The following is a 24,050-nucleotide window of genomic DNA, read 5'->3' on the forward strand; positions in this document are numbered from 1 at the left end:
TCGGTCGGCACCGAAACACCCGCTGGCGTAGGAGGCGTCGTCGAGGGTGACCAACGTCTACTATTCGACCGTGAAATTGTGGAAAGCAGCTATACGTTTGTCCTCCGTGATTTTGCCGCATCTACGCTAACGACCATAGCTCCCGAACCAGACTTCGACATAAATCCAAGTCTCCCCATGAGTAAGCAGCAACAGATCAGAAGCGTTCTCCGATGCTACAAAGAGTGTTTTTCGACTTCATCGAGGATTCCACAAACACCAGTCGCAAAGCATCGCATAATAACTGAAGAGTGCGCTCGACCACACCGTTAGAGCGCTCAACAAGTTTCGACGCGAGAATGTGACGCTATTAGGCAACGAGTCCACAAAATGCGGCACAACGACATCATCAAGCCATCGAAAAGTCCATGCGCATCTCCTGTAGTCTTGCTGAAGAAAAATGACGGAACCCTACGTTTCTGCGTCGATTATCGTCGACTGAACAAGATAACGAAGAAGGACATATACCACCTCCCACGGATAGACGACGTATTGGAACGCATCTGCAATGCTAAATACTTCTCATCGGTGGGCCTCAAGCCTGGCTACTGGCATACAGAACTCGACGAGAAAGATCGCGAAAAGATCGCCTTCATCACGCCAGACTGCCTCTACGAGTTCAAGGTCATGCCATTCGGACTGTGCTCGAAGCCTGCAACGTTTTAGCGTGCCATGGACACGGTGTTAGCAGGACTGAAGTGGCAGACGTGTCTTGTTTACTTGGATGACGTCGCTGTCCTCGTCGGAAATTTCGACTATCACCTTAGGCGGCTTGCGGTAGTATTAGAGGCCATCAAGCCATCAGGCCTCACTCTGAAGCCGGAAATGCGCCGCTTCGCTTAAGATGAGCTTCTGTTCCCAGGTCACATCATTAGAAAATCTGGAGTCTGCCCAGACCCGCAGAAGATAGCTGCACTCGCAAAGTTCCCGCAGCCCGTCGACAAGAAGGCAGTGCGCAGAATCCTTGGCATGTGTGCCTACTATCACATCTAACCAAATGGCTAACACATCTAACCAAATGGTATGTCGAGTTCAAGTGGGAAACGCCGCAGGCCGACACATTTCAAGAACTCAAACGACGCATGCAGTCGCCGCCGGTACTTACACACTTCAACGAGGACACCGATGCCGAAATCCACACTGATACCACTAGCTTAGGCCTCAGTGCCGTCCTAGTCCAGAGGAAAGAAGGACTTGAAAGGGTGATATCGTATGCTAGCCGGTCGCTGTCAAAAGCGGAAAGCAACTATTCTACAACTGAAAAGAAATGCCTCACCATCATTTGGGCTACAGCTAAATTTCGCCCTTACCTCTATGGCAGGCCATTCAAAGTCGTCAGCGACCACCACACGTTGTATTGGCTGGCTAACATAAAGGACCCTTCGGGACGTAAAACGACGAGGACGACGATGCCTTCCTTGGAATAGTAAGCACGGGAGATTTCACTAAACAGCCACAAGCAGACCCGCAGCTAAAAGGCCTCGTCAAGTATTTGGAAGGGAACACCAACGTTGTCCCTACGGCATTTAAGCGCGGGTTGTCTTCATCCACGCTACAAAACAACCTGCTCGTGAAGAACTTCTCACCAGTCCGCGCCAACTACCTTCTTGTTGATCCGTCAGCGCTGCCTCCAGAAGTACTGCACGCCCAACATGACGATCCAAATACTGCACACCTCAGATTCTCCCGGACGCTGTCGAGGACACAGGAAAGGTATTACTGGCCGCGTCTGACCACCGACGTCGCCTGTCACGTTAAGAAATGCCGAGACTGTCAGCGACGCAAGACACCACCGACAAGGTCGGCACGATTACTACAGCGGATAGAGCCTCCTTGGCGACCATTTTAGCAGATCGGGATGGATTTGTTGGGACTGTTTCCAACGTCAACGTCCGCGAATAAATGGTCGTCATGGCGAGGGACTATCTCGCCCGTTTAGCTGAAACTAAAGCTCTACCGAAAGGCAGCACAGCCGAAGTGGCGAAATGTTTCGTCGAAAACATCCTACTGACCACACGGTGTCCCAGAAGTCCTCATGAATGATAGAGGAAGGCCGTCACAGCAGAGCTCACCCAAGCCATTCTGAAATATAGCCAGAGAATCCACAGGATGACAGCTTCCTACCAGCAGCAGACGAATGGTCTGACGGAGCGCTTGAACAAGATCTTCGCCGACATGCGAGGATTGTGCGTCGACGTCTGGCACAGGACGTAAGACGTGGTCCTGCCATACGTAATCTTTGCGCACAACACGGCGGTGCAAGAAACAACACGCATCACGTTGTTTAGGCTAGTTTACGGCAGCAACCCGATGACGACGCTCGACGCCATGCTGCCACACGTCAGTGACGAAGAGAATCTTGACGTCCATACCTAACTCCAACGCGCTGAAGAAGCCCGTCAGCTCGCCCGCCTACGGATGAAGGCCCAGCAGCGTACCGACAGCCGACACTACAACCTTCGACGATGCTACGTCGAGTATCAGCCCGGCGACCGTATTTGAGTTTGGACCCCGATACGCCGACGAGGACTCAGTGAGAAACAATTGCGACGCTATTTCGTACCATGCAAGGCCATCCGACGTAGTAGCGCACTGGACTATGAGGCTGTGCCAGACGGCATCTCGCATTAAAAGCGGCGCCGCGCACGATATTAAGTCGTCCAGGTGGTGCGTCTTAAAGCCATTTTGCGCACTTTGACGAACTTCCTTATTTTGTTGTTTCATTGCTAACGTTTTTTGCTTATTACCTTCGTTTATTTTTTGCAGCATCGGGTCAATGCTTTTTCAGAGGGGGGTATTCACAGGTGTGCGTGTTTTTCTTTATCGGGCGACCGCGTTTCATCGCCTAACAAATGTTATCGCACAGCGGTGGCTGCACCTGGATGTATCGGAAGTTTCTGGATTGGTATGTGTTTCTGGAACATTGTATAAGGAAGTTTCTGGAACATTGTGTAATCTGATTTCTTGTATGTGCTACGCGAACCGTGTAGAACTTTGTGGAAGACACGCGGATCGCAGCGATTACTCTGGAACATTCGACGACTGATGTATAAAAGCCAGCGCACTTGACCCTCTGATCAGATTTTCGACGTTCGCCGAGTGTTTTCGCCGCTACCGTTGTTCTTTGAGTGTAGCCTGCTTTTCAGAGCACATGCTCGCCCAATAAAACGCTAGTTTCGTTAATCGCAGTTTTGCTGCCTTCTTCACCGTCACTACTACGTGACAAAATTTACAATATATGCACAGGCTGAGTCCGGGTAGTTGAGATGGCTGACCACAAGCAACACGCAGCAACAAGCATCTCCGATCTTCATCGTGCTATCTTTCATCGTTCCTTAACAATATACGAGAAGCAAAGAGAGAAAAAAGGGACACAAATGATGCATAGAAATCCAGATTGGGTAACCAAAGGTAGTTCCGGTTGGCTACCCTGCACGGGGGAAAGGGGTAATGTGGATAAAAAGAGAGAGGGATTGGAGGGGGGAGAAAGAGAGACGAGCACAAATAAACCGCGTAAACCTTGTAGTAGTAGGGGGCGGCCTTCTTAATATCTATCGGGAAGTCCCGTAACGAAGAAAAGACTCAAGCACCCGCGAAGATAGCTGGAATATAGAGGGAAAGCGGAATGCAGTGATAAATATAGAGCACCTTGGGGTCATAACAATTATGAGGTTGTGCGTGGAATCTACAAAGGAGCAATGGTGCCAGCGCTAACGTTCGCAAATTCCATTCTCTGCTTGGAAGTTAACCAGAGAACGGCAGGCCGGTTGGCTTTGCGAACTAATCGTAAAACCATAAATGAGTCAGTGCAGGGTATCACGGGTTGGGGATGTTTTCAAGTCCAAGCAGAGCAGAGCAAAGTTAGTGTTTTACGAAAAACGTACGAACGTGGATCAAATAAATGGGCGGCTAAAGTGCATAAGCATCTGTGCCTGAAAAGCGTGGATACACAATGGAGGACGAGGTCAAGAAAGTTCGCAACCAAGAACGGGATAAGTGAAAGTGTACGTAGACAACCAGGAGTCATCAGAAAGGAGGTGAGAGAAAGATAGACAGCGAATTGGATGCTCAGATTGAAAACAAAAAAGAACTATTGAGAATTGCTAGAATGCGAAGAAAGAAATTAGAATGGAAAGTCCGTACAATAACACTAGGGCCTTGGTATTTGAGGCTCTTGCTGGTTGCTTAAGGACAAATCAATACCAGAGAAAATATTCGCAATAACATGAGGCCTGTGTATGCTGCAGGTAAAATCCCCAGACCACTCAGCGCATCCTTATGGAATGCGAAGGGACTCACCCAGTGAGACCCGTAGGTAACCCCCACTTTAACAAGCACTTGGATTTAAAATGCACGGAAGCATCAATCGTTCGGCCATCGAGATAAACAGGAGACGTCGTAGCACTTGTGTCAAAAAAGGAGAGAAGAGATGGATACGACCAGATCCGTCAAAGGCCTAGGTAGCGATACGAGAGAGATAGAGAAGGTGTGACAAAAAAAGATTAAGGAGATGTATCAAAAATTTTTTTTAAGTGAAACATGTATAGCATGCCCCATTAAATCAATCATGCTATTACACTATTTCTCATCGCCAGTTTTCTAAGGGGATGTCAATAAATTATCACCAACAAAAAGCCCTACATTTAAAGCGTAAAGCGAATTATTACAGCTGGCAATGGAACGGTAATGGTAGAGCGAATGTCATTCATACTGATTGCACACGCAGATTTCTGAGAGCGAGTGAGGAAACCCTTGCAAAAATGTTTAGTATCATTGAGTAAACCGTCTTTACACATATGTTACGGAACCTATAGACATTGATTAAACAGCCTTTAGACACCTTAACAACCCCCTAGCAACATCCTACCGACTATTGGCCACCGATATTGAATTGTAAAAATAGAAAAAATTTCTATTTAATTCTTACCTACTGCTTGCTATCTTACGTTGGTAGAAAGTGTCGACTGCGAAGCAATTATTGATTACCCACCTTTATACATCCAAAAAACTTCCTAGTAACATCCTCTCAACTATTTGCCACGGATATATATTGCAAGCTTTACCTGTTATTATCTCTGAATAATTCTTTGTTTTCCTAAAAACTGTGAACCGACTATTTATTTATCACCCTTATATAGCCAAGTAACTTGCTAATAACATCCTGTCGACTATTGGCTTCGGATGTATTGCAAGCATTTACAAACATTTTATTATTTCTGAATCAAATTTATCTGTACTTCCTAAAAAAACTGTTTGCATCTGTCCAAGGACTCCTTGTTGTACTTCAGTGAGCACTGTAATGACGTTCTGAGTAACGCACGTTTGTTGTCGTTTGAAAGAAAACATATACGATTCAACTGACCACAGCAACTATTTAGTGAGTAGCATGCAAGCTTCAATGAAAGCTACTTATTGTCTATAATGATGCAACATAAATTAGCTTGAACTTTGCCAAGGAACATTAGTATGCTGGCCATTGTAAGCTACATAGTGACTACGTACAGGAACTGTTTTCCTCGTAGAAGCATGCAATAAACTAAGGCAAGTGTCACACGTCGCCAAGTGGCTAGGTATGGAATGCAACAGAAGAAGACAGGTTTACATGTGTGCTTGAACACATCAGTTTAATATCCCCGAGCTAGTAATGAGGACAACGAGTTCTTCAGCTGCCCTGGAAGTACGCTGAGATGTAGCGTAATGTAGTGTAGAAAAGAAAAAAAAGGCCATATATTGGTTTCATCACTGTGACACCGAAACACACTATGCTTTCGTTTCTGAGAAAGGAAGTGCACGAGATGAAAGCTTTCAGCCTTGTGAGCTCTAAACGTCTCCAATTGTTTTGTGCAAAGTCCTTCTAAAGTGCATGAAATAGATGAATAAGTGCATTAGAGCTGGGAGCCTGATGGATGTGCGCAACACTAACCGATACACGACACGTAAGCTCTATCATACCAATTGTCATCTACAAACAAAAGCAGTAAATAGACTTCAGCTTAATAAACTTCCATATTTGTATCTTGACCAGTACATGGAAGTTTGATGTGTGCGAATTATCTTAGGAAATGCAAAGTGCCAGTCGAAACTGTGTCACAGCTTTGCTTGGGCTCAGGTACATAGACGAGTTGACTTAAGTGTGGTGCTTAGGAACCATGAAATGATACAAGCAACATGTGAGTAGTTGAACAGGCTTATGGATGTCCTACAGCAAGATTGTAAAATGGTTTTGTTGTGCAGGCAGACATTGTCAAAGTGAGCTTGTTACTAAACATGTTTGCTTTTTAAAACAGAGGTCATTATTATGAGTGCATTCACATGATTAGAGCCGCAATCACAAAAATACATATGCCAACAGTAATGACAGTTTTATACTTATGTTGGCAAATCTTGTATTATAGTATGCTATTATAATCAGGTTAATAGCTATTTTACAATGAAACCAAGCACTACCATAACATAGCGCTTAAATTGCCATGAAAAAGAGTTTTGTTGAAAACTGCACAAAGAATATTAAGATTCTTCTTTCGCACACACGTACCATCTTGAAATTCAACGGCTCCTTCCTTGGAAGCCTTTTATGAGAACTTGACGGCCACCAAACGAACAACCTCTCTTCAGCCTCTTATTTTGTAAAAAGAGTTTGAGGCCCCTCGCCAACTGCAAGCCTGAATTGTTAGCATCCAGGCGCAGTTTCTTTAGCAGGTCCTTTTCAACATACACACCATCGCCGATGTCTACCTGGGAAACAATATAAGAGGCGCTGGTTAATTTTATACATTTTTGATCAGGAAATGGTTAGGAAAGAGGGTAAGGTTTGCAAAAACGGCTGTAGCTGCTTCTTGCTCATTTAGTTTAAAGAATAAATCAGCCTTACGTATAACATGCATGCATTCTGCGTAGCTGTGTACTCTCACCTAAGACTGGAAAGCATTGGGAACTTCAATGCAAAAGAATGACATGCATATCTATGGAGCTAAGCAACTGCTTGTGATACCTTGACACAGAGTGAGATGTGGTGCTGTTCTAGTGATTAGCAGACACTGAACTCTTCAAGCGTGATTGAGTAGCGGCCCAAAGGTCAAGCTGAGATTTAATAGTGACGCAAACGTGCACTAAAAGTATCAAACAAGATGCAGTTGTCTTCGAATACAATTGTCTGACTTCCCCTTGCAGGCATGCAGTTTTCAAATTAGTGGCCCCAGTTGGGTGTAAAGATTTTGTTTTCCAAAGTGAATAAACCCCATGCACAAGCAGCATTATCATGGTTAGCATACTCTTTATTAGTTACTGATAGCTTCAATTTAGAAAGCCCTTTATATTCGGCCTCAACAAACTAATTTCATAATCGGTTTGTCAAGGTAGAAGCATCGTTTCTTTCAATTAAGTTTTAGCCTGCTCATTCCAATGAGAAATTGAAGGAAATGGTTTGTACATGCCACATACGCATTTAGATAATAAAAATAGTGATTACAGAAAACCATGGCGTGGAGGTTCATTAGTGCAAGTAGCCATGCCCTCGAGGAGGCATAACTTTTTTCTCTAGGCAGAAATGACGCTCGACTATTTTATTGACACATATATGTCCCCATGCATATATTTTATCTCTGTTGCAAACCTTTTTTCATGTATATGCAAGGTGTGTTTGTAACATCTCATTCTGCACAAACTCACATCCATAAGAACCCGGCAAGAAGCTGAACAAACAAGAGAGATATCCCAGTGACAAATCATGCTAAATCAGCGAGACAACTACCACAGTAACAAACCACATTAAAAATTTTACCTAAATGAATTCTGAGCTTTCAAACATGTCGACATTGGGGTGATGGGCAACATTAAACAACGGCTACGCCAACATGAAAACAATGTGGATAAGCAAAGAGTAACATCATATGCTTTGGCAAAGCATGCAGGAAGGACTAAATGCAATAGTGACTGGATTAACTCTAGCATATTCTTCCCGGAAAGCAACTGGAAGCTATGCCTGTACCGGGAGTCCTTAGAGGTACAATCAACAGGACACACGCTCATCTGAAATCAAGCAATCCTCCCCCGTCTTATGCTAAAGCCTACTTAAATATGCACTTCTACTTTTTCCCTATTCTGAAGAAGGCTTTCATATGCAAGCAGAAATGTATTGCTTGCAAAGTTGTATTTGGTTGGTCTAGGTCTTACTTTTTTGATATGTTTCACACCGACCACACAGGCTTCTGTGAAGCTCCTGATGGTACAACTTTCGTGCGAAAACATTGGTTAAAGTACTTTTCGCTTAAACGATGCCTTCAGGTGGTAGAACACAATTTTCTAGACGCTTTATAGCGCGTTATTCACAGTACGAAACCTCAATTCGCGGTTCTTAAAAAGGCAATTTGGATAGATTAACATGGAGTCTATATGGAGTGTAACAGGCATAATTACTCAAGCCCCCCGTTATATTTAACTCAGAGAAGGCTACTTTAGGTAAGTTCATTAAAGTGAGGCCACTCCATTATGACATAAGATTCGTGATCAGGTGCTAGAAATCCTGACAATGGCAATACATTAAAATCATTGCATATTACACAAACGTATCCTACAACTCTCAAGGTATAGCGCCAGTTTTGTACACACTTTCGGGAAAGCACGCAGATCAGGTGCTTGATATTTGCTCTGTCCAGTTTCTAGCAGTGCAGCAGGTTCCTGGGGGATGTAGGGGTTCCTCCAGAATCCGCATAGCCTTCAACAGTAAGAAATGTTCAATTTATTTTGCTGTGAACCTGGAAATTTGTAATTTACCAGTGTCGTGTGGAAATGCCAGGAGAGCCTCACACAGCCAGCTGCAACAATATGCATCAGGTTTTACAAATGTGTCTTCGCTTTATCTAAGGAGGTTACCCTGCCATATTGCAACAAGTGAAATTTTAGGAAGGAACGAAATCAGCGGCAAGAATAGACTACCTTGACGATCATTACCAAAACTCAAACATGTAGTACAAGACAAAGCACTGGATTTTAAAAAAAATATTGAGCGCATGAAAAGCATTCTGAAAGCTAGGCCGCAATTTTGTAGCCATGCTTGTGCTTTCCGCTATTCGTTAGTGGCCTGACCTACGCCCCAACCGTGTGGGACGTGGCAGGTCTGTGTTGCTAGTTACCTAGAGAACTGCTTAGTTTCCCTAGTTTCTTCAGACCCCTTTCGCTTACGTAATTCTATGGCACTAGTTCAGTATTTGAGAGATGAAAATCCTGGTGATTGTACAGCTTTTAGTATAGTTATCAAAGATCTGTATTACTGCTTGCCGCATAACGAGTTGCTAAATTCCGTAAATGAGTGCATTAAAGAACAAGGGCAAAAGTCGGCTTTTATTGACAGATGCGGTGTTTCCACGGGAGCTTTTCCAGAAATTATTTCGACGTACTCAAAGTCGACGCTGATGGGGTGGAGAGATGGCGTGTTCCTGCAGAAAGCAGACATTTGTATTAGCTCAAAAGCTGCCCCCATTCTTAGCGATATTTACCTGAGTAAGGTTGACATCTGCTTAGAGAAAGCCTTATGTGATTCTGTTATCAAGATATTTCGTTACGTTGATGATTACCTGATTTCATGCAATAGGGAAGTTTGACTCCGCTGCTACCTGAGTATGTGAGCAACTTTATGGAGGAGGAAAAAAGTTTACCAAAGAATTTCCTCAGCGACGTGTAATTCAGTTTCTAGACATTTCCTTGGTCTTTAAACAAAATCACGTTCGTTGGCAGTACTCCCCAAGATCTTCGAAGCCGTTGTTAAATTTTCAGTCCAAGCATTCAAAAGTAGTAAAAAACGGAATTGCCATGTCGTGCCTTAAGTCTTCTCTCACCAGATCCTACATGCACAAAATGAGCGCCAGTTTTAATGTACATGTCCGGCGCCTATTACAAGCAAGTTATCTAAGCGTAGCAGTGGCCACTATGGCTGAACGCCTCAAGAAGTCGGTTGCAGCATTCAGTGACGAGCGACGTCGCCGATGCGACAGCAGTGAAAGGAGATCGGCCTGTCATGAGGGGCACGCCATTCGGATGGGTTGCGGCGAGATGTGGCAGAAAAGGACTGCCGGGCTCGAGGAGGGCCGCTAGAGAACTCGGGACCACTGGGTTGAGACATTGAACACATCGAGTTTAGACCAATGTTCTCAAATTGCTATCTGACGACAGCCTGAATCATCGCAACCGTGGTTGCTGTCGGATCGGGAGGCGTCGTGGAGAAAGCTGGTGAACAGGCTGCCTCGAGCTCGCTGCGAACAATATGAGTCACGTCGCCACAGGTGGTGGTCTGACGTGGTCGACCCTCACATGTCGACGTAGGAGCAGTGTTGGGTAGCCGCGTGATGTGGTGTGGTCAAGGTGACGGTATTCTGTTATGATGGCGTCGATAGTCGAGACGTTACCAAAAACAAAGACGTTGAAAGTGTCGTCGGCGATGCCTTTAAGCACATGTGCCCCTTTCTCTGCTTCAGACATAGTATCGCGAGCTTTGTGGCATAGAGCCAAAACGTTGAGGATATATGAAACGTACGCCTCTGTAGACGTCTGAACACGAGACCCAAGAGCCTTTCTCGCGGCAAACTTGCCCCCAGTGGGGTCGGCGAACAGTTCCCGTAGCTTTTCCTTGAAGCTGTCCCAACTGGTTATCTCGTTGTCATGCGTTCGGTGCCACGCGTGTGGTGCCTTCGAGATAAAAGATGACATTGGCGAGCATAATCGTTGGGTGCCAGCTGTTATTAGCACTGGCGTGTTCATAGAGCTTGACCCATTGGTGAACGTCTTGTCCCTCCAGGCCAGAGAACAAACCAGGCTCGTGCCGTTGGGCAACCGTGATGATTTGAGCAGTCGGGCAAGCCGAAGCTTTTGTTGAGGCGGTCTCGTCGCCGGGAGGCATGGCAACAATCTAGATGTACCAACCACTTCGGAGTTTCGTGGCGAGGACGGGGATGGCTAACCTCCACCAGAATGTTACGTGTGGAGAGGCAAAGACGAAAGGCTACTTACACTGGAGCCATACAGCCAGGCGGACCCCTTGTTCGCGCCAAGGACATAGACCAACTTCATCGTCGTTCTCGCGGCGGCTCGTCCCTGGAGAATCTCTCGATGATATACTAATAGTATGTTGATGAAAATGATGGGAAGAACACACATTTTATTATAACTTGATGACAGAAAACACTTCGGCGCGCTGCTGCCTAGAGGAACAGCTGTTCGCTACTTGTGCAGTGTTAAACACGGACAGTGCCAATATAAATCACTTCACACGACACTGCATCGTCGCAGCTGGCACAGAAGTTGCAGAGATGTTCACGTCATGTAACGAAGAAAATGCCGTGGGCTTCGCAAGCACGTTGCTGGTTGGCTCGCACTAATGAATCAGCCACAACACTGCGTAAGCATAAACAGCAGCAAAAATAGGTACATTGTTGCTACAATACACGACCAAACACCTACATAGCTCCGACTTCACCACGTCCATGTCGCATAGGAACTGATGGCAAGGGGGATGGTCTGCTTCCTTGCCTCGACTCAGACCACTGTGAAATTTGTAGGCATGCGCGAGAAAGCCATGCGACATTCTTTTCACGGACCTCTTCACCTTGACCACAGCCGAGCGAAAGCCCCCTTTACGCCGAACCATGCATCTCCCCTCCCTACCTTGCGAGTGTTGACTGACACGTAGGCATTCATCACCTCTCGGTGGCGGCTGCGGCGGGTCTTTGTGTGCGCAAAGCCTTCTGGCAACGGCCCTCAGAGGGAGGAGTGCAGTTCCCTGGAGTAGATGGCCTAGGTTGAAAAACAACCTGAGAAGAGAGCTGGTCAAATTTGTTTGTGCATGTAGTAGGTGTGCAAGTCTATATTTCTAGACAATCATTGTACTGGAAATCGACTTGTTTCGAAATGTAATAAAAATAGAAAAATTAGATCATATAGGGAAATTATATGGTAGTTCTATTTTGCGCAAAAACATCCTTTAGCACTTGTCACCTTGAAAGACAAAAATTTTCTTCATGGAGCCCAGCGCAAAATAATGCTGATATTTATTGTAGCAGTATTTTTATAATTCAATAGATTCCCAAAACGTGGTGGCGATGACGCTACCGGTTTTCAGACGCCCGAAGCACGGCAAAAGCAAGGCCGTTGATATATGGATCTTATTAGGTGGAATGCCATTATTACGAATGTTGTAAGGGCACCACAAATCCTTGTCGGAGCTCAGAATTTTATCGCCGTGTTATGAAGCGCAAGCATTGAATATTAGGAGTGCATAATTGTCCCTTTCCGATCAGTTTTTTTTTACACAGCAAGCAACCAGCGCCTAAAAGCAGATCAGCCGCCTTTTGCCTTCGCTTGGAGGCAACGTCCTATTAGTTTCATTTAGTGTACAGAATCCGTCAGCAGGAGGCAGGGAGAAAGCGTGCGAATAGAGACGCGAACAAAGCTAGGTGTTTTTTTTTACAGTAACGATAATTTCATTCTTTTTTGACAGAAAGGCGTTGCTTGCGAAGAGCTTTCCTTTATATTCAGCCTGTACGCTTTCTCGGGTCAAAACTGGCTCTCACTGAGCAGCCACTGTATTTTGCAGGCTTTTGGACATTTTAATGGCAACGTTCCAGCGCCGTGTTACTCCAAGTTTCGGATATTGTTGTTCTTTTGAACAAATATCGGGACGCTACTGTGCACGTATGTTCCAGCTTCGAGCGTGCTATTTAAATCGTGCAGTGCACCGACTTGATTGTCTTGTTGCAAAGCTAATTGGTTGCCTCGCAATAGCAGTACGTGGTAAGGGCCGATTTACGCTCGAGCCACACGCCACACAAATCGCCTGCCCGCATGCATGTGATCGAGTCAAAATTTGCACATTTCGCAGACTGGTACACACATTTCGGTTTACACTGCATGTGCGAGGCCAGTGTATGCAAAAATTTGTGAACCAGTGTGAGAACTGTGCAGTTTTCCGCACGACCGTACGCGTGCGGCTAGTGGGCGGTGCCAGAACTAAAGTGCAAATCGGCCATTAATTACCCAGCCCTAAGGCCGGGATAGAGCTGTGTAACTGGCGCGTGGCCTGCATAGTACTCCCCGCAATGACACGGGTCAGGTGGTGTAACGCCAGCAAATTTTCCTAAAGTGGGCAGACGTCACCGCATGCTCACGTAGTCCAGTAGAACCCTTCAATATAATAGTTTTAACCGTTTACGAGCATATTTTTTTAAACATTTTAGTGGCACTCCCTCAACAATCCGCCACGGACTTGGATTGGCACTGTTATTTAAAACAAAAAGCTTGATTACCGAGCATGCCATATGTCGGCAATAATGTATGTTAGAAAAATTTATGAAAAACTTATAAGTTACTTCTCATTCTAAATATTTTTCGGCAAACAGTACGAGATCTTCACGTACTGAGGGTACATGTCCTTAAGAAAAAAAGTTTATTTTGATGATGTATACTGAAGCATTCTTTACACAAAAGTAACGAGCCTTTTGATGGATTACTTAAATTGTTATTTAGACAAACGCTAGAAGAAGATATGTTAACGGTGTACTTCATGAATTTGTTGCAACAAGTAAAAAGGAAGAGTTTTAACGGTGTACTTACGATATTATTTATACAAAAGACGAAACTATTTTAACGGTGTATTTAAAACATTCTTCATAGGAAAGTAAGAAGGAGGTGTTTTAACGGTGTATTGAAAATATTATTTATACAAATGTAAGAAGGAAGTCGTTTAACGGTGCATTTAAAACATTATTTATACAAAAAGTAAGAAGAAAGTCAGTTAACAGTGTATTGAAAATATTCTTTATACAAGAGTAAGAAAGAAGTATTTTGACGTTGTATGAAAAACATTACTAGAACGTAAATGTAAATAGCCTGGCAGTAAAGTAAACAGAACGTTGGTAGAAGTTCTAAGTAATGTTAATATGTATGTTTGTAAGGGTAGACAATGCATGCGCAATAAATAGATAGGCATGATTGATTAATGAAACAGGCAACACAATTTTACTTAAGCTTTTAACTAATTACATTGCGATATACAGTTCATTTAATAATTGCACCTAAGTTTGAAAGCCCTTCCATTTTGAATGAATTTCGGAACGGCACAGATTGAGGAATAAGCGCAATCAAACTTGCTGTAATATTCACTGTTTCACGTACTTTTGAACAAAAAGCTATTTGGCGCTTTGAATAGCAAAAATTTATAGTACGTGCCGTATATATTCGTAAATTTTGTGAATGTATTTCTTGGAACTGCTGTCACCCTGAAAATTCGTATCATACTGTGGTGTCATCCTGAAAAGTACGCCTTACCAATTCACCGGCTACAATTCGTAAATTTATATATGTGCCATCACGTAAAATATTGGTAAAATTAGTGAACCTACTTTGCCTTTAAACCGCCGTGGTTGCACAGTGGCTATGGTGTTAGGCTGCTGAGCACGAGGGCGTGGGATCGAATCCCGGCCACGGCCACCGCATTTCGATGGGGGCGAAAACACCCGTGTGCTTAGATTTAGGTGCACGTTAAAGGACCCCAGGTGGTAGAAATTTCCGGAGTCCTCCACTACGGCGTGCCTCATAATCAGAAAGTAGTTTTGGCACGTAAAACCCCATAGTGTTATTTTTTGTACTTTGCTTTTAGCAGATTATGAGTTTGATCATTCGTGAATGTAAGGTCCGCCTCATTGAGCATTCTAGCTCAAGTACTACAGCGTTATGCCATCTGCCAAAAGCGATTTCTAAACATTATGTACATGGACTATGTACATGCGTAATCCAGATCACTATGTTGTTGCACAGTTAGCACGCTGAAAGCTATGAAAAAGACTACAAACCGGCGTACATGACGTCATATGAATGCTTCGTATAATAATAAAAAACATCCATTATGAATAAGAGTAGTGCGCAGACTTCACCACGCATGCGGGTCAAGAAAAAAAATTGCACTTCCATGCGGGAAGCCCAACATGATAAGCGGCCAAGAAGCGCCAGCTGTCGTAATGTGGGTGGTGCTGTCTTAATTTCACAGCTGTAGTTGAATTCTTAATATCTTGTTGGCATTGGGACCACGTCGTCAAGTTGAATATGCACTCTGTTGTGAATAGCATTTGAATTTCCGGTGCTTGCCAGCTTAGTGTCAAAGCCGACGTTGCCGGTGAGGAATACAATGGTGGTGTCACCATTGGGCCTAGCTTTCCTTTTCGCCGCGCTACGCGCACTCGTCGCTTCAACTCCGAACGAGGTGCTACGAGCAAGAGGTGCACCTACAGACGATGGCACGAAGGCTGTTGACGCTTTCCTCAGTGGAGCATACAACTTGAGCTGTGCTAACTACACGGCGTGTCCAAAGCCTGGAAACCACAGCCAGTGGCCACCGCGGCAGCACGTCTCTGGCAATGCGACTCGCTTCGCGAGGCCCAGCTGTGACTGCGAGCCTTCATGCTTCGACTACGGCTCCTGCTGCATTGGCAGCCCATTGAGGGATGCACAGCCTGTCATGTCTTGTCGAAACGTGCGGCTCGCCGACGTCTCCTCGAGCGTCTACATGAGGACCACCTGCGCCCGCGACTGGCAAGACGACCAGGTGCGCAGGTAAGGATCTCTTTGCTCTATCCCTGCTGCTTTGGCGAGCAGTGCGTTCGAGATCTATAGGAAGTGAACTCGCTAATGATTGTGGAAATTAGAATCAGCTGGCGCATTTAACAAGCATTTGCCACGATAAGCAGCTGACGTCGCCTGCTCTATAGAAAACGTTTTTTTCCCTTCCCGCGTAGATGACGCTACCTTCTTATTTTGTTGTAACGCAAGCTGAACAAGGACCACAGAAAGGCACATCTGGAACAAACAGCGATAACTTTCAAACCTTCTCTTTCATTATCGTCAAAAGAGCTCAATTATCGCTGTTCGCGCTGAACGTGTACATGTCTGTGAATATGTAAGTAAAGAAACTGCTTACGTGTGCTTCCCAGCTTATTTTTTTGTTCATTTTTTCAGAAATTTTCACGTGCTGTATGACGTAGCAAGGGTATATATATATATATATATATATATATATATATATATATATATATATATATATATATATATACCAGAAATAAAGCAGTTCTGGGTCCGGGTAAATATGCACAGTGAAGTAGACGCGCGTATGAAGCGGTTTATTGACGTTTCGGCCGGGGTCTGATGAAGGCCGGACCCCGGCCGAAACGTCAATAAACCGCTTCATACGCGCGTCTACTTCACTGTATATATATATATATATATATATATATACAGCAACGAGAAAGGGCAATAAATCTCTTGAAACTTAGCTCTGTGTGCGTCAGATGTGCCTTTCTGCTGTCCTTGTTCAGTTTGCGCTACAACAAAATAAGATATGCCGTACCAACAAGCCCCTATGGCTACCCTCAACGACGCTACCTTCGTTTGGCGACAATTATCGCCAAGTTTTGCAAGCGGTAGCGTCTTATTTCGTTGCATTTTCTGATTCTGCAGTCGTTCAGCCTAAATGCCGTATAGCACGAAGTCAGTCAGCTGTTCGGGAACTCAGCTATATAGGTTGCGTAGACGTGGCAAATGGAACTCGTTCGGCGCGTATGCTAAAGAAAAAACGTTTCCTATCAAATTAGATTACAACCAGGATGACTGCATGTGGGAAAAGAGCACTAAACGTGATTTCCAGCTCCTAGAGCACTGGGCTCTGTAATGAATAGCGCCCAGTCATGCCAGTTTCAAAAGGTTTGGTTGCTTGTAAGCATCAGGAGGGCAAGCAGCAAGCGATCGTACATCTGACTTTCTATTGACTTTTTATTGATATTAAAGACTGCCTCTAGTTCAAGAAGCCTTTGTGTTGCGTTTTTGCGAAACGTTTGCGTTCATTGTTGAGCAAAGCTTGACTTTATCTGAAAAAGGCAAACAGTCACTCATCGCTTGAAGAGCCCTGTCTATGCACCCATGGACATTGACGCGGTGCCGTTGTATTGTATAAAGCGATGAATCAAAAGCAATGATCAGTGAATGCACATTATGAAGCATACCCACTATAAAACAAAGGTACAGCCTTTGGGTCGTATCTTGCCACACAATAATCATCTGTCATGCTTGCGTTTTCTTTCATGAAAACGCTGCGCTTGCTACTTTCCTGTCGAGAATGCTCCGTCATGTTTATAACGCGCATGCCGTTTGTGACTTGGAAGTACAGGGCTCGCAGCATTAAAAGAAGGAAATGCAGACAAGTCCGATGAAGGATATTGTTGTGTGGCAAGAAATGACAGAAAGGGTGTCATTTTCTTTATTTAGATGCCCTCAAGGCTCTTATGGGCATTACATAGGAGGGGGGGGGGGAAGGTTAACAACAAGATATTTCCAACACAATAATACCAATAATAAGAGGTGCAGGTGCAAGCAATAGCAGGAGCAATAACTTGTAATAAGACATCGGTCTATAATTTGAATTTCTCAAGCCGCTTCTTTTCTGTCACTTTTGATCTCAAGGTCATCGTTTGATGTTGCCATAATTATGTTTTAAGCAATTATAACTGAGTCCTGATAGGTTTTCGTAAAAAAATAGGCATTTCATACTTCTAAATTTCGAAAACGGATCAAATAAATCTTGCCACTGGATTTGTATTCTGCTGGAGAATTCGCTGTTTAAAGTTGTAAAATATTTACTTCTGGTAGAAGTCAATGGGCAAGGAGGCTTACTGTCGTCTCGAGTACGACAAACAGGCGCAAGTGACTCCTCTTCCGGCCGCTTTTGCTGCCCGAGAACCACGGTTGTTGCAGAGTCTTGCACTGAAGCACCAGTTCATAAGCGAATGCACGGACGGATATCGGTTTAAGTGCGAGAACTTTAATCGTCATTCGCGGAGTATTATATACAGGGGCACTGATTCCGTCTCTCCAGTGCGTTTGGTTTGCGCGCTCGAAGTGAATTTCCAGCAATCTTTGCCATCCCAGGGTAATTGCAGTTTTATGTATCTGCAGGCATCAGATAGCAGAATGTTTTAGCGAATCTATAACAATCTTAAGCAAAAAGCCCAAAAGCGAAAGCTGACCGAGCAGTAGACCATACCCTTCCATGTAACGCCAATTGTGGAGGCCCACAAGGGGCGCTGGTCCCGCCAGTGAGGAGTATGAAAGACCTGAAAAGCGGTAGCCCAGTTCCCTCGTAATCGCACTGGAGCATTGACACAGTGTCTTCGGGTGACAGAGTAAGCTGCAGTAGCCCTTCAGAGATGACAAAAAATGGCAGAACCGATTCCGCCAAATTTGTTGGCCATGAATAGCCGTTTGCATTGGGCCCGTCACCATGAGAACATGTGCTGCACATCGCGTTGTAAGATAAAAGCCAAGGTTAATCTTGATCGCTGATTTAATACTCGCTTACTCAAAGGCATATTGTAGGGCAACGGGACCAACGTTACAGACGCACGGTATGTTTCAATAATGTCACGGGTAATAGCGAATTCATTTAAGAGGCTGCCACTAGCTTTGGTTTTCGTCGTCTTGCCCTTTCCCGGACTGTGGCATTCCACGGATGCGCAGGCGAAGCTCGCCACGTGAGCCCGAAAACTGTGGGGACGAAACTTATTGATATGAGCAACGTGTGCCCAAAGGGTCTGGCTAAACCGGCGACCAGCTGATGTCAGGCGTGCGACCAGGTAGGTCGAGTTCCTCAAACAATCTACTATAGACCTCAGACTCTGCCGAGGCGGCGCTGCAGAAAAACCCGTCACCAGCGCCCCCATCGCAGCCTCGGCGCTAACTCAGTAGTGCAAGGAGAGCTGTCCGCAAGCAATGGTGCATAGGCAACAATGGACCCTTCTTTTTCGTTTGTGTTGAGGCACGGTTTCCTAAAAATCAAGGACCTAGAAAGCTTCTTCCGCCCATCCACGCTTCGGGAAGGAAGCTCAGCAGGGCGAAGTACGTGTACAATATAAAATAGTCTCCAGTGTTATTTCGGCGTGCTGCAACTCGCAAGCACAGAGAGCATCAGCTTTGTTTATAGGCATATCAGCATAAAAACCTAAGCATTTCAAATTGGTTCATATAGAATACGTCCTGAACACAAGACTTAAGTATCTCCAATATTTTTATGTATTTTATCGCAATGTTTTGTCTCGCAATTATTTACAGAGAGTAAATCCTTTCATAGCCTTTTCCAGGGCAGCAAGCAGAAAACGTTTTCCAAGGCAGCAAACAGCGTGCGATCATAACGAAAGTAAGCTTCCTACAATGCCTACGCGCTGCATCTTTCTTTCTCGCAGGAGCTACAGCATCGCTCAGTACCTTAATTTGAACATTTCGCAGACGCTTCGAGCAACAAACGTGGACAAATAAATGTAAATAAATGCGACATTTTCTTTCTTTACACACGTGCGTTATTTCGCAATCGCTCATCCAGTGCTCTTGGAGCAAATTCATTGCTCACATTTGAAAAACGCAGTCGATCAGGCTCAGCGCATTGCGAAGCGTGCTTGTTGTATCGGCACAGGACATACAAAATACCGAAAGTAGAAATGAGCTGGCGATACAACGATGCTCTAGAACAGGATTTTGAATTCATGAACGAACCAAAATGTTTGGTTAAGCTGAACTGCCAAATCTCTCCGTTCCACTTGTTGAGTCAAGCGGAGGCGGACGTCTGTTAAAAGGTGGAGATATCGATGGCACATAAACAGGATGGTTCGCAACGCAGTTTTTTTCTGTTACCGACGAAGTGGTGGCTGCATATTCTTGAGTTTTCGCTTAGTTAAATGCCACGGTCCTCCATCAGGGCTACGCAACACAATTACAGAAGAACAAAATTGTGGCACTTTCTCATGCGAGTCGCTGTGTTGTGGGATTGCAAGTAATCCGATTACCCAACAGGTTGAACGGCCCGTACACTCTAAGAAGAATTCCGGGGAAAACGGGAGTAACTGCGCAGTTCATCCCAAAAAGGGCGCTTTCGTCCCTCAAGGGAGTAACTGCATGGATGTGCGTGCCGTGTGCAAATTTTGGAGAGTAAGTGTTTAGTCCCTGGTCGGAAAGAGAGCAACGGGAGGACGAACGGCAACAGTTACTCCCCATGCACTCCGCTGTTTTCGTCCGTGTCGTGCAGTGATGCGACAAGAACTGTATTGTCTATAAATTGTGAATAGTTCGAAGTTCGTCCACTGTCCATTGAACTACATGCAGACCAGCACTTTGCCTTTTCGTGAGAAAATTGCGTGAAATTTAAAGTTGGAATGTGAAGAGCCATGCCCTTCGTGCGCACCCCATAAGTAAGCGATAGAAATTAAACGCGCAAGTCATTGATAGACTGCCAGATTTTGCTGGTCAATAGTACCTAAGTTCCTTCCGTTCCAAGGAGATTACGAACTTAACTGAAGCGATGTGTAGCTCAAACGGGACACACTAAGCGACAGAGCAATTGTCCGTCTCTGTCGTCTTAGGTGCCCCGTTTGAGCTCGCTACACGTTTACATCGTGTAGTGCCTCAGTTTAAAGCACCCTAAGAATACTCGGGCATATTTCTTTTCGCACTCACTGTAGGTTGCAAGTACACTCAACGTTACACGCTCCCCGCACAACATACACAAAATGCCGAGTCGCTTTTACATTGCCGCACCTGCGTTTCGATGCTTAACCTGTCTCAATTTCCTAGCCCCGTCAAGCAATCTGCCGTAGCCTCAAAGTACGCGATAGAAGCGCTGAGCTGTTGAACGCGATAGTAAATGAGAGAGAGCTTGAGGACATTGGTTATGCAATGACGCGAGATGGCCAAGCACGGTATACGCACTTTCAAGGTGATTCCTATGCGAGGCTTGATAGAATATACGTACCGGCGAAGTTTGTACCACTGTGTTCCTCTTATGAAACACAATATCTCAGTTTTAGCGATCATAGTTTGGTCTCGATTACGATAGGCGAAAAACGAAAGAGTGTCAAGTTTAATTGGTTCCTGTGGAAGTTCAATGAAAAACTGCTGCAAGATGAATTGTTTGTCACGAGAGCCAAGGAGTATCTTTCAAATGCCCTGCATACGGAAACCAACTGTTTCATATCAGTGTGGGAGCAGTTTAAATGCGACTTTAAAATTGCTGCAATCGATAGAGCATGCGTATTGCGTCACAAGGAAAGGCAACAAGAGGAACAGTTACACAGTGAACTGGTGTACATGTTAGGGGTAGAACATGAAGTGCCTGGAGCGTTTAAAAAAGAAATAAGAGAGGTGAAAGCGAAACTCGAGTTGATCGACGAAGATAAGTACCGCGGCGCAATGATAAGGGCGCGCACTGAAAAGTTGTGGCTGGGCGAAACGCCCAATAAGCATGTGCTAAGTGAAGAAAAGAAGCATGCTGCAAATAAGGAGATAAATGAAATTCGCTATTACAACAAAATTACACGAGAAAGCGAAGAAATAAAACGTGCATTTGTTGATTTTTATACCGAACTTCTTGGAGGAAGAATTTATGACCCCGAGTACTTCAAAGCCCACTTTCTAACTCTTATGCCAAGATTAGAGGACACGGTTAGAGAATCACTGGAATCTGAAATTACCGTGGCCGAAATTGAAGCGGCAATCGATGACTTGGGTAATGGCAAGTCACCTGGGCCAGATGGACTGGGCGCAGCCGTATACAAATTTTTTAAGGCAGAAATGGCAGTGGCTTTACACCGAGTGATCGCTGAATGCTATGAAAAAAAGCAAGCGCCTCTCTCGTTCAGGACAGCGCACGTAGTAATGATCCCCAAAACTGACGATCCTGCAAAATTACTTTCAGTTGAGTCCTACCGTCCCATTAGTTTGACCAATACAGATTATAAAATATACATGAAAGTGTTAGCTAGAAGGCTCCAAAACGTTATTAAGTCCCTTGTTGGCCCGCATCAAACCTGTGGCATTAAAGGTAGAACAATTTTTACAAACATACACATAGCAAGAAGTATTCTGGAATGTTGTGACGCAATGCATGACCGCGTAGCTATGATTCAGCTAGATTTACATAAAGCGTTCGACAAAGTTGTACATGAAGTTCTGTTTTTATTGCTGGAGCACGTAAATGTTGGATCTGTAATTACTGAAGGCGTTAAAATGGTGTATCATGATTGCACAGCCAAATTAGTGATCAACAAAGAATTAAGTATGTCAATTCCTGTGCGGTCGAGTGTGAAACAAGGATGTGCGTTGTCCCCTCTACTTTTTGCGATAAACTTGGAGCCGTTTTGTTTACGTTTGCTTGCAACACCATGTATTCGAGGCTTCACTTTTTTCAGCAGTGAAGTTAAGGTCTTAGCGTACGCGGACGACATAGCCGTGTTTTGCACTGATGCTAGAAGCGTGCAGGAAGTTGTCAGTGTTGCTAAGGCGTTCTGCACAGCAACTGGTAGCGTGATCAGTTGGTCGAAATGCCTTGGATTTTGGCATGGCAACTGGCAGAGCACCCCCGAGGTGTACTGTAATATGAATTGGACCGTCTCCCCCGGAAATTACCTCGGTGTCCCGCTAAATAACTACCTCAATGCTGATGAATATTGGTCTGAGGAAAATAAACGCGTCAAAAATGCTACCGATAAATGGGGTGGCCATAACTTCTCAATGTTCGCAAGAGCTTCCGTTTGTAATATGTTTTTAATTGCAAAAGTGTTCTACGTGTTGCAAGTGATGGCCATGACAAGAACTTCGGTTCAAAAAATCCACCGAGTGTTTGCGACCTTTATTTGGGGATCGCAATGGGAGCGCACAAGCCGGTGCAATTTGTTTCACAAGGTGAAAAATGGTGGGCTAGGGCTCTCACACCTGTTTTTCAAGCAGCTAGTAAGCAGATTCTTCTTTGTGCGGGACCAAACTGATGTGTTTTTGAGAACTGTGATCCAAGCACGATTGCAGGATTATCTCTCTGACTTTGTCGTGTCATCTGTTTCTTTTGGAGCTGGACCGCTCAGTCCTTATTTGCGTGAAGTGGTTACTTCTGTACGCCTGCTCAAGGCAAGGTTCTCATATGAATACTTGTGTGATGTCACGAAAAAGCGTTTGTATTCTGATATTCTCGATGTATTTTTACCATTACCGGTTTACCGAGCTGCCTACAGGCTAGGTCCTGAGCGCGATGTGCTAAAGCGCGTTAAAAAAATGCCAGTGAGACCCTCTGCTAAAACGTTCTTTTTTCAATTACATACTGACACTCTCCCTGTAAAGCCATGGTTACAAAGCAAAGGTCTTTCTGTACCTTGGTCGGTAAACTGCTTAATCTGTAATAAGCCAGAATCAATTGAGCATATTTTTATTGACTGCCATGACGCCGTATTTCTGTGGGACGTCCTACAAAGAACACTTAAAAAAGAATTGCCGATAAGCCCTTTTGGAATCCGGTTTCTTCCACGTGCAGAAACAGGGGAAGCGCCGAGTGATATGCTAATGCTGCTTTGCATGCACAGCGTATGGAAGACGAGAATGGACATCAGACATTGTCATATACAGGCTCACTCAGCAAGACACTATTTTGTTGAGAGCATTATATACACACGCGACTTGTTCAGAGCACTATGTGAACCCCCGGAATGGCTTCCTGTACTAGACCAATTGGCTTCTGTGAAGCCCTTCTAAATACCTTACACTGGCCAAGCTGTGGCTGGTGTTTTTAGAATATGTACATGTCGTGTAATTGATCTTTTTGTTTGCGTTTGTGAAAAGGCAATAAAGAAAAAAAAATCTGCCGTGGTGCAGTGGTTAGAGTAGCTAACATGGGAGCGCGAGGACGTGAGTTCGAATCCTGCTTTGGGGCCCTTTTTTTCTTTTTTTTTCAGCTCAGTAATCTTTTTCATTAGCGTATAAATGCCTAATTTCATTAATTCCACCTTTGCGGAGCATCGGAAATAATGACCGTTACTCCTTTGAGGAGCATCGGAAAAGAGCAACTGTTAGTCCTCGGAGGAGTAACGGCATGGGGAGTAACAGTTCATCCCCTCGCACTTACCCCCTAAAGGGAGGAATGGTTGTGGCAGATCAGTTGCTTCCCTAAAGGA

General features: G+C 44.6%; 1 protein-coding gene across 4 annotated transcripts in view; it reads left to right on the forward strand.

Annotated features, from left to right (window-relative positions):
• The first annotated feature begins 14,979 nt into the window (after positions 1-14,979).
• LOC135906576 (uncharacterized) overlaps positions 14,980-24,050 on the forward strand; it is a 125,596-nt gene continuing 116,525 nt past the window's right edge. For 2 of the 4 annotated variants that reach the window (XM_065438029.2, XM_065438031.2), the window contains exon 1: positions 14,981-15,633. In XM_065438029.2, coding sequence (XP_065294101.1) covers positions 15,209-15,633 — 425 coding nt within the window. In that variant the 5' untranslated portion in view covers positions 14,981-15,208. Of the gene's footprint in view, positions 15,634-24,050 lie in introns of all 4 variants that reach the window. The other 2 variants (XM_070538300.1, XM_065438030.2) reach the window with 2 other exon arrangements.

Source organism: Dermacentor albipictus, chromosome 5 (genome assembly GCF_038994185.2).
Source record: "Dermacentor albipictus isolate Rhodes 1998 colony chromosome 5, USDA_Dalb.pri_finalv2, whole genome shotgun sequence".
Taxonomy (NCBI): Eukaryota; Metazoa; Arthropoda; class Arachnida; order Ixodida; family Ixodidae; genus Dermacentor; species Dermacentor albipictus.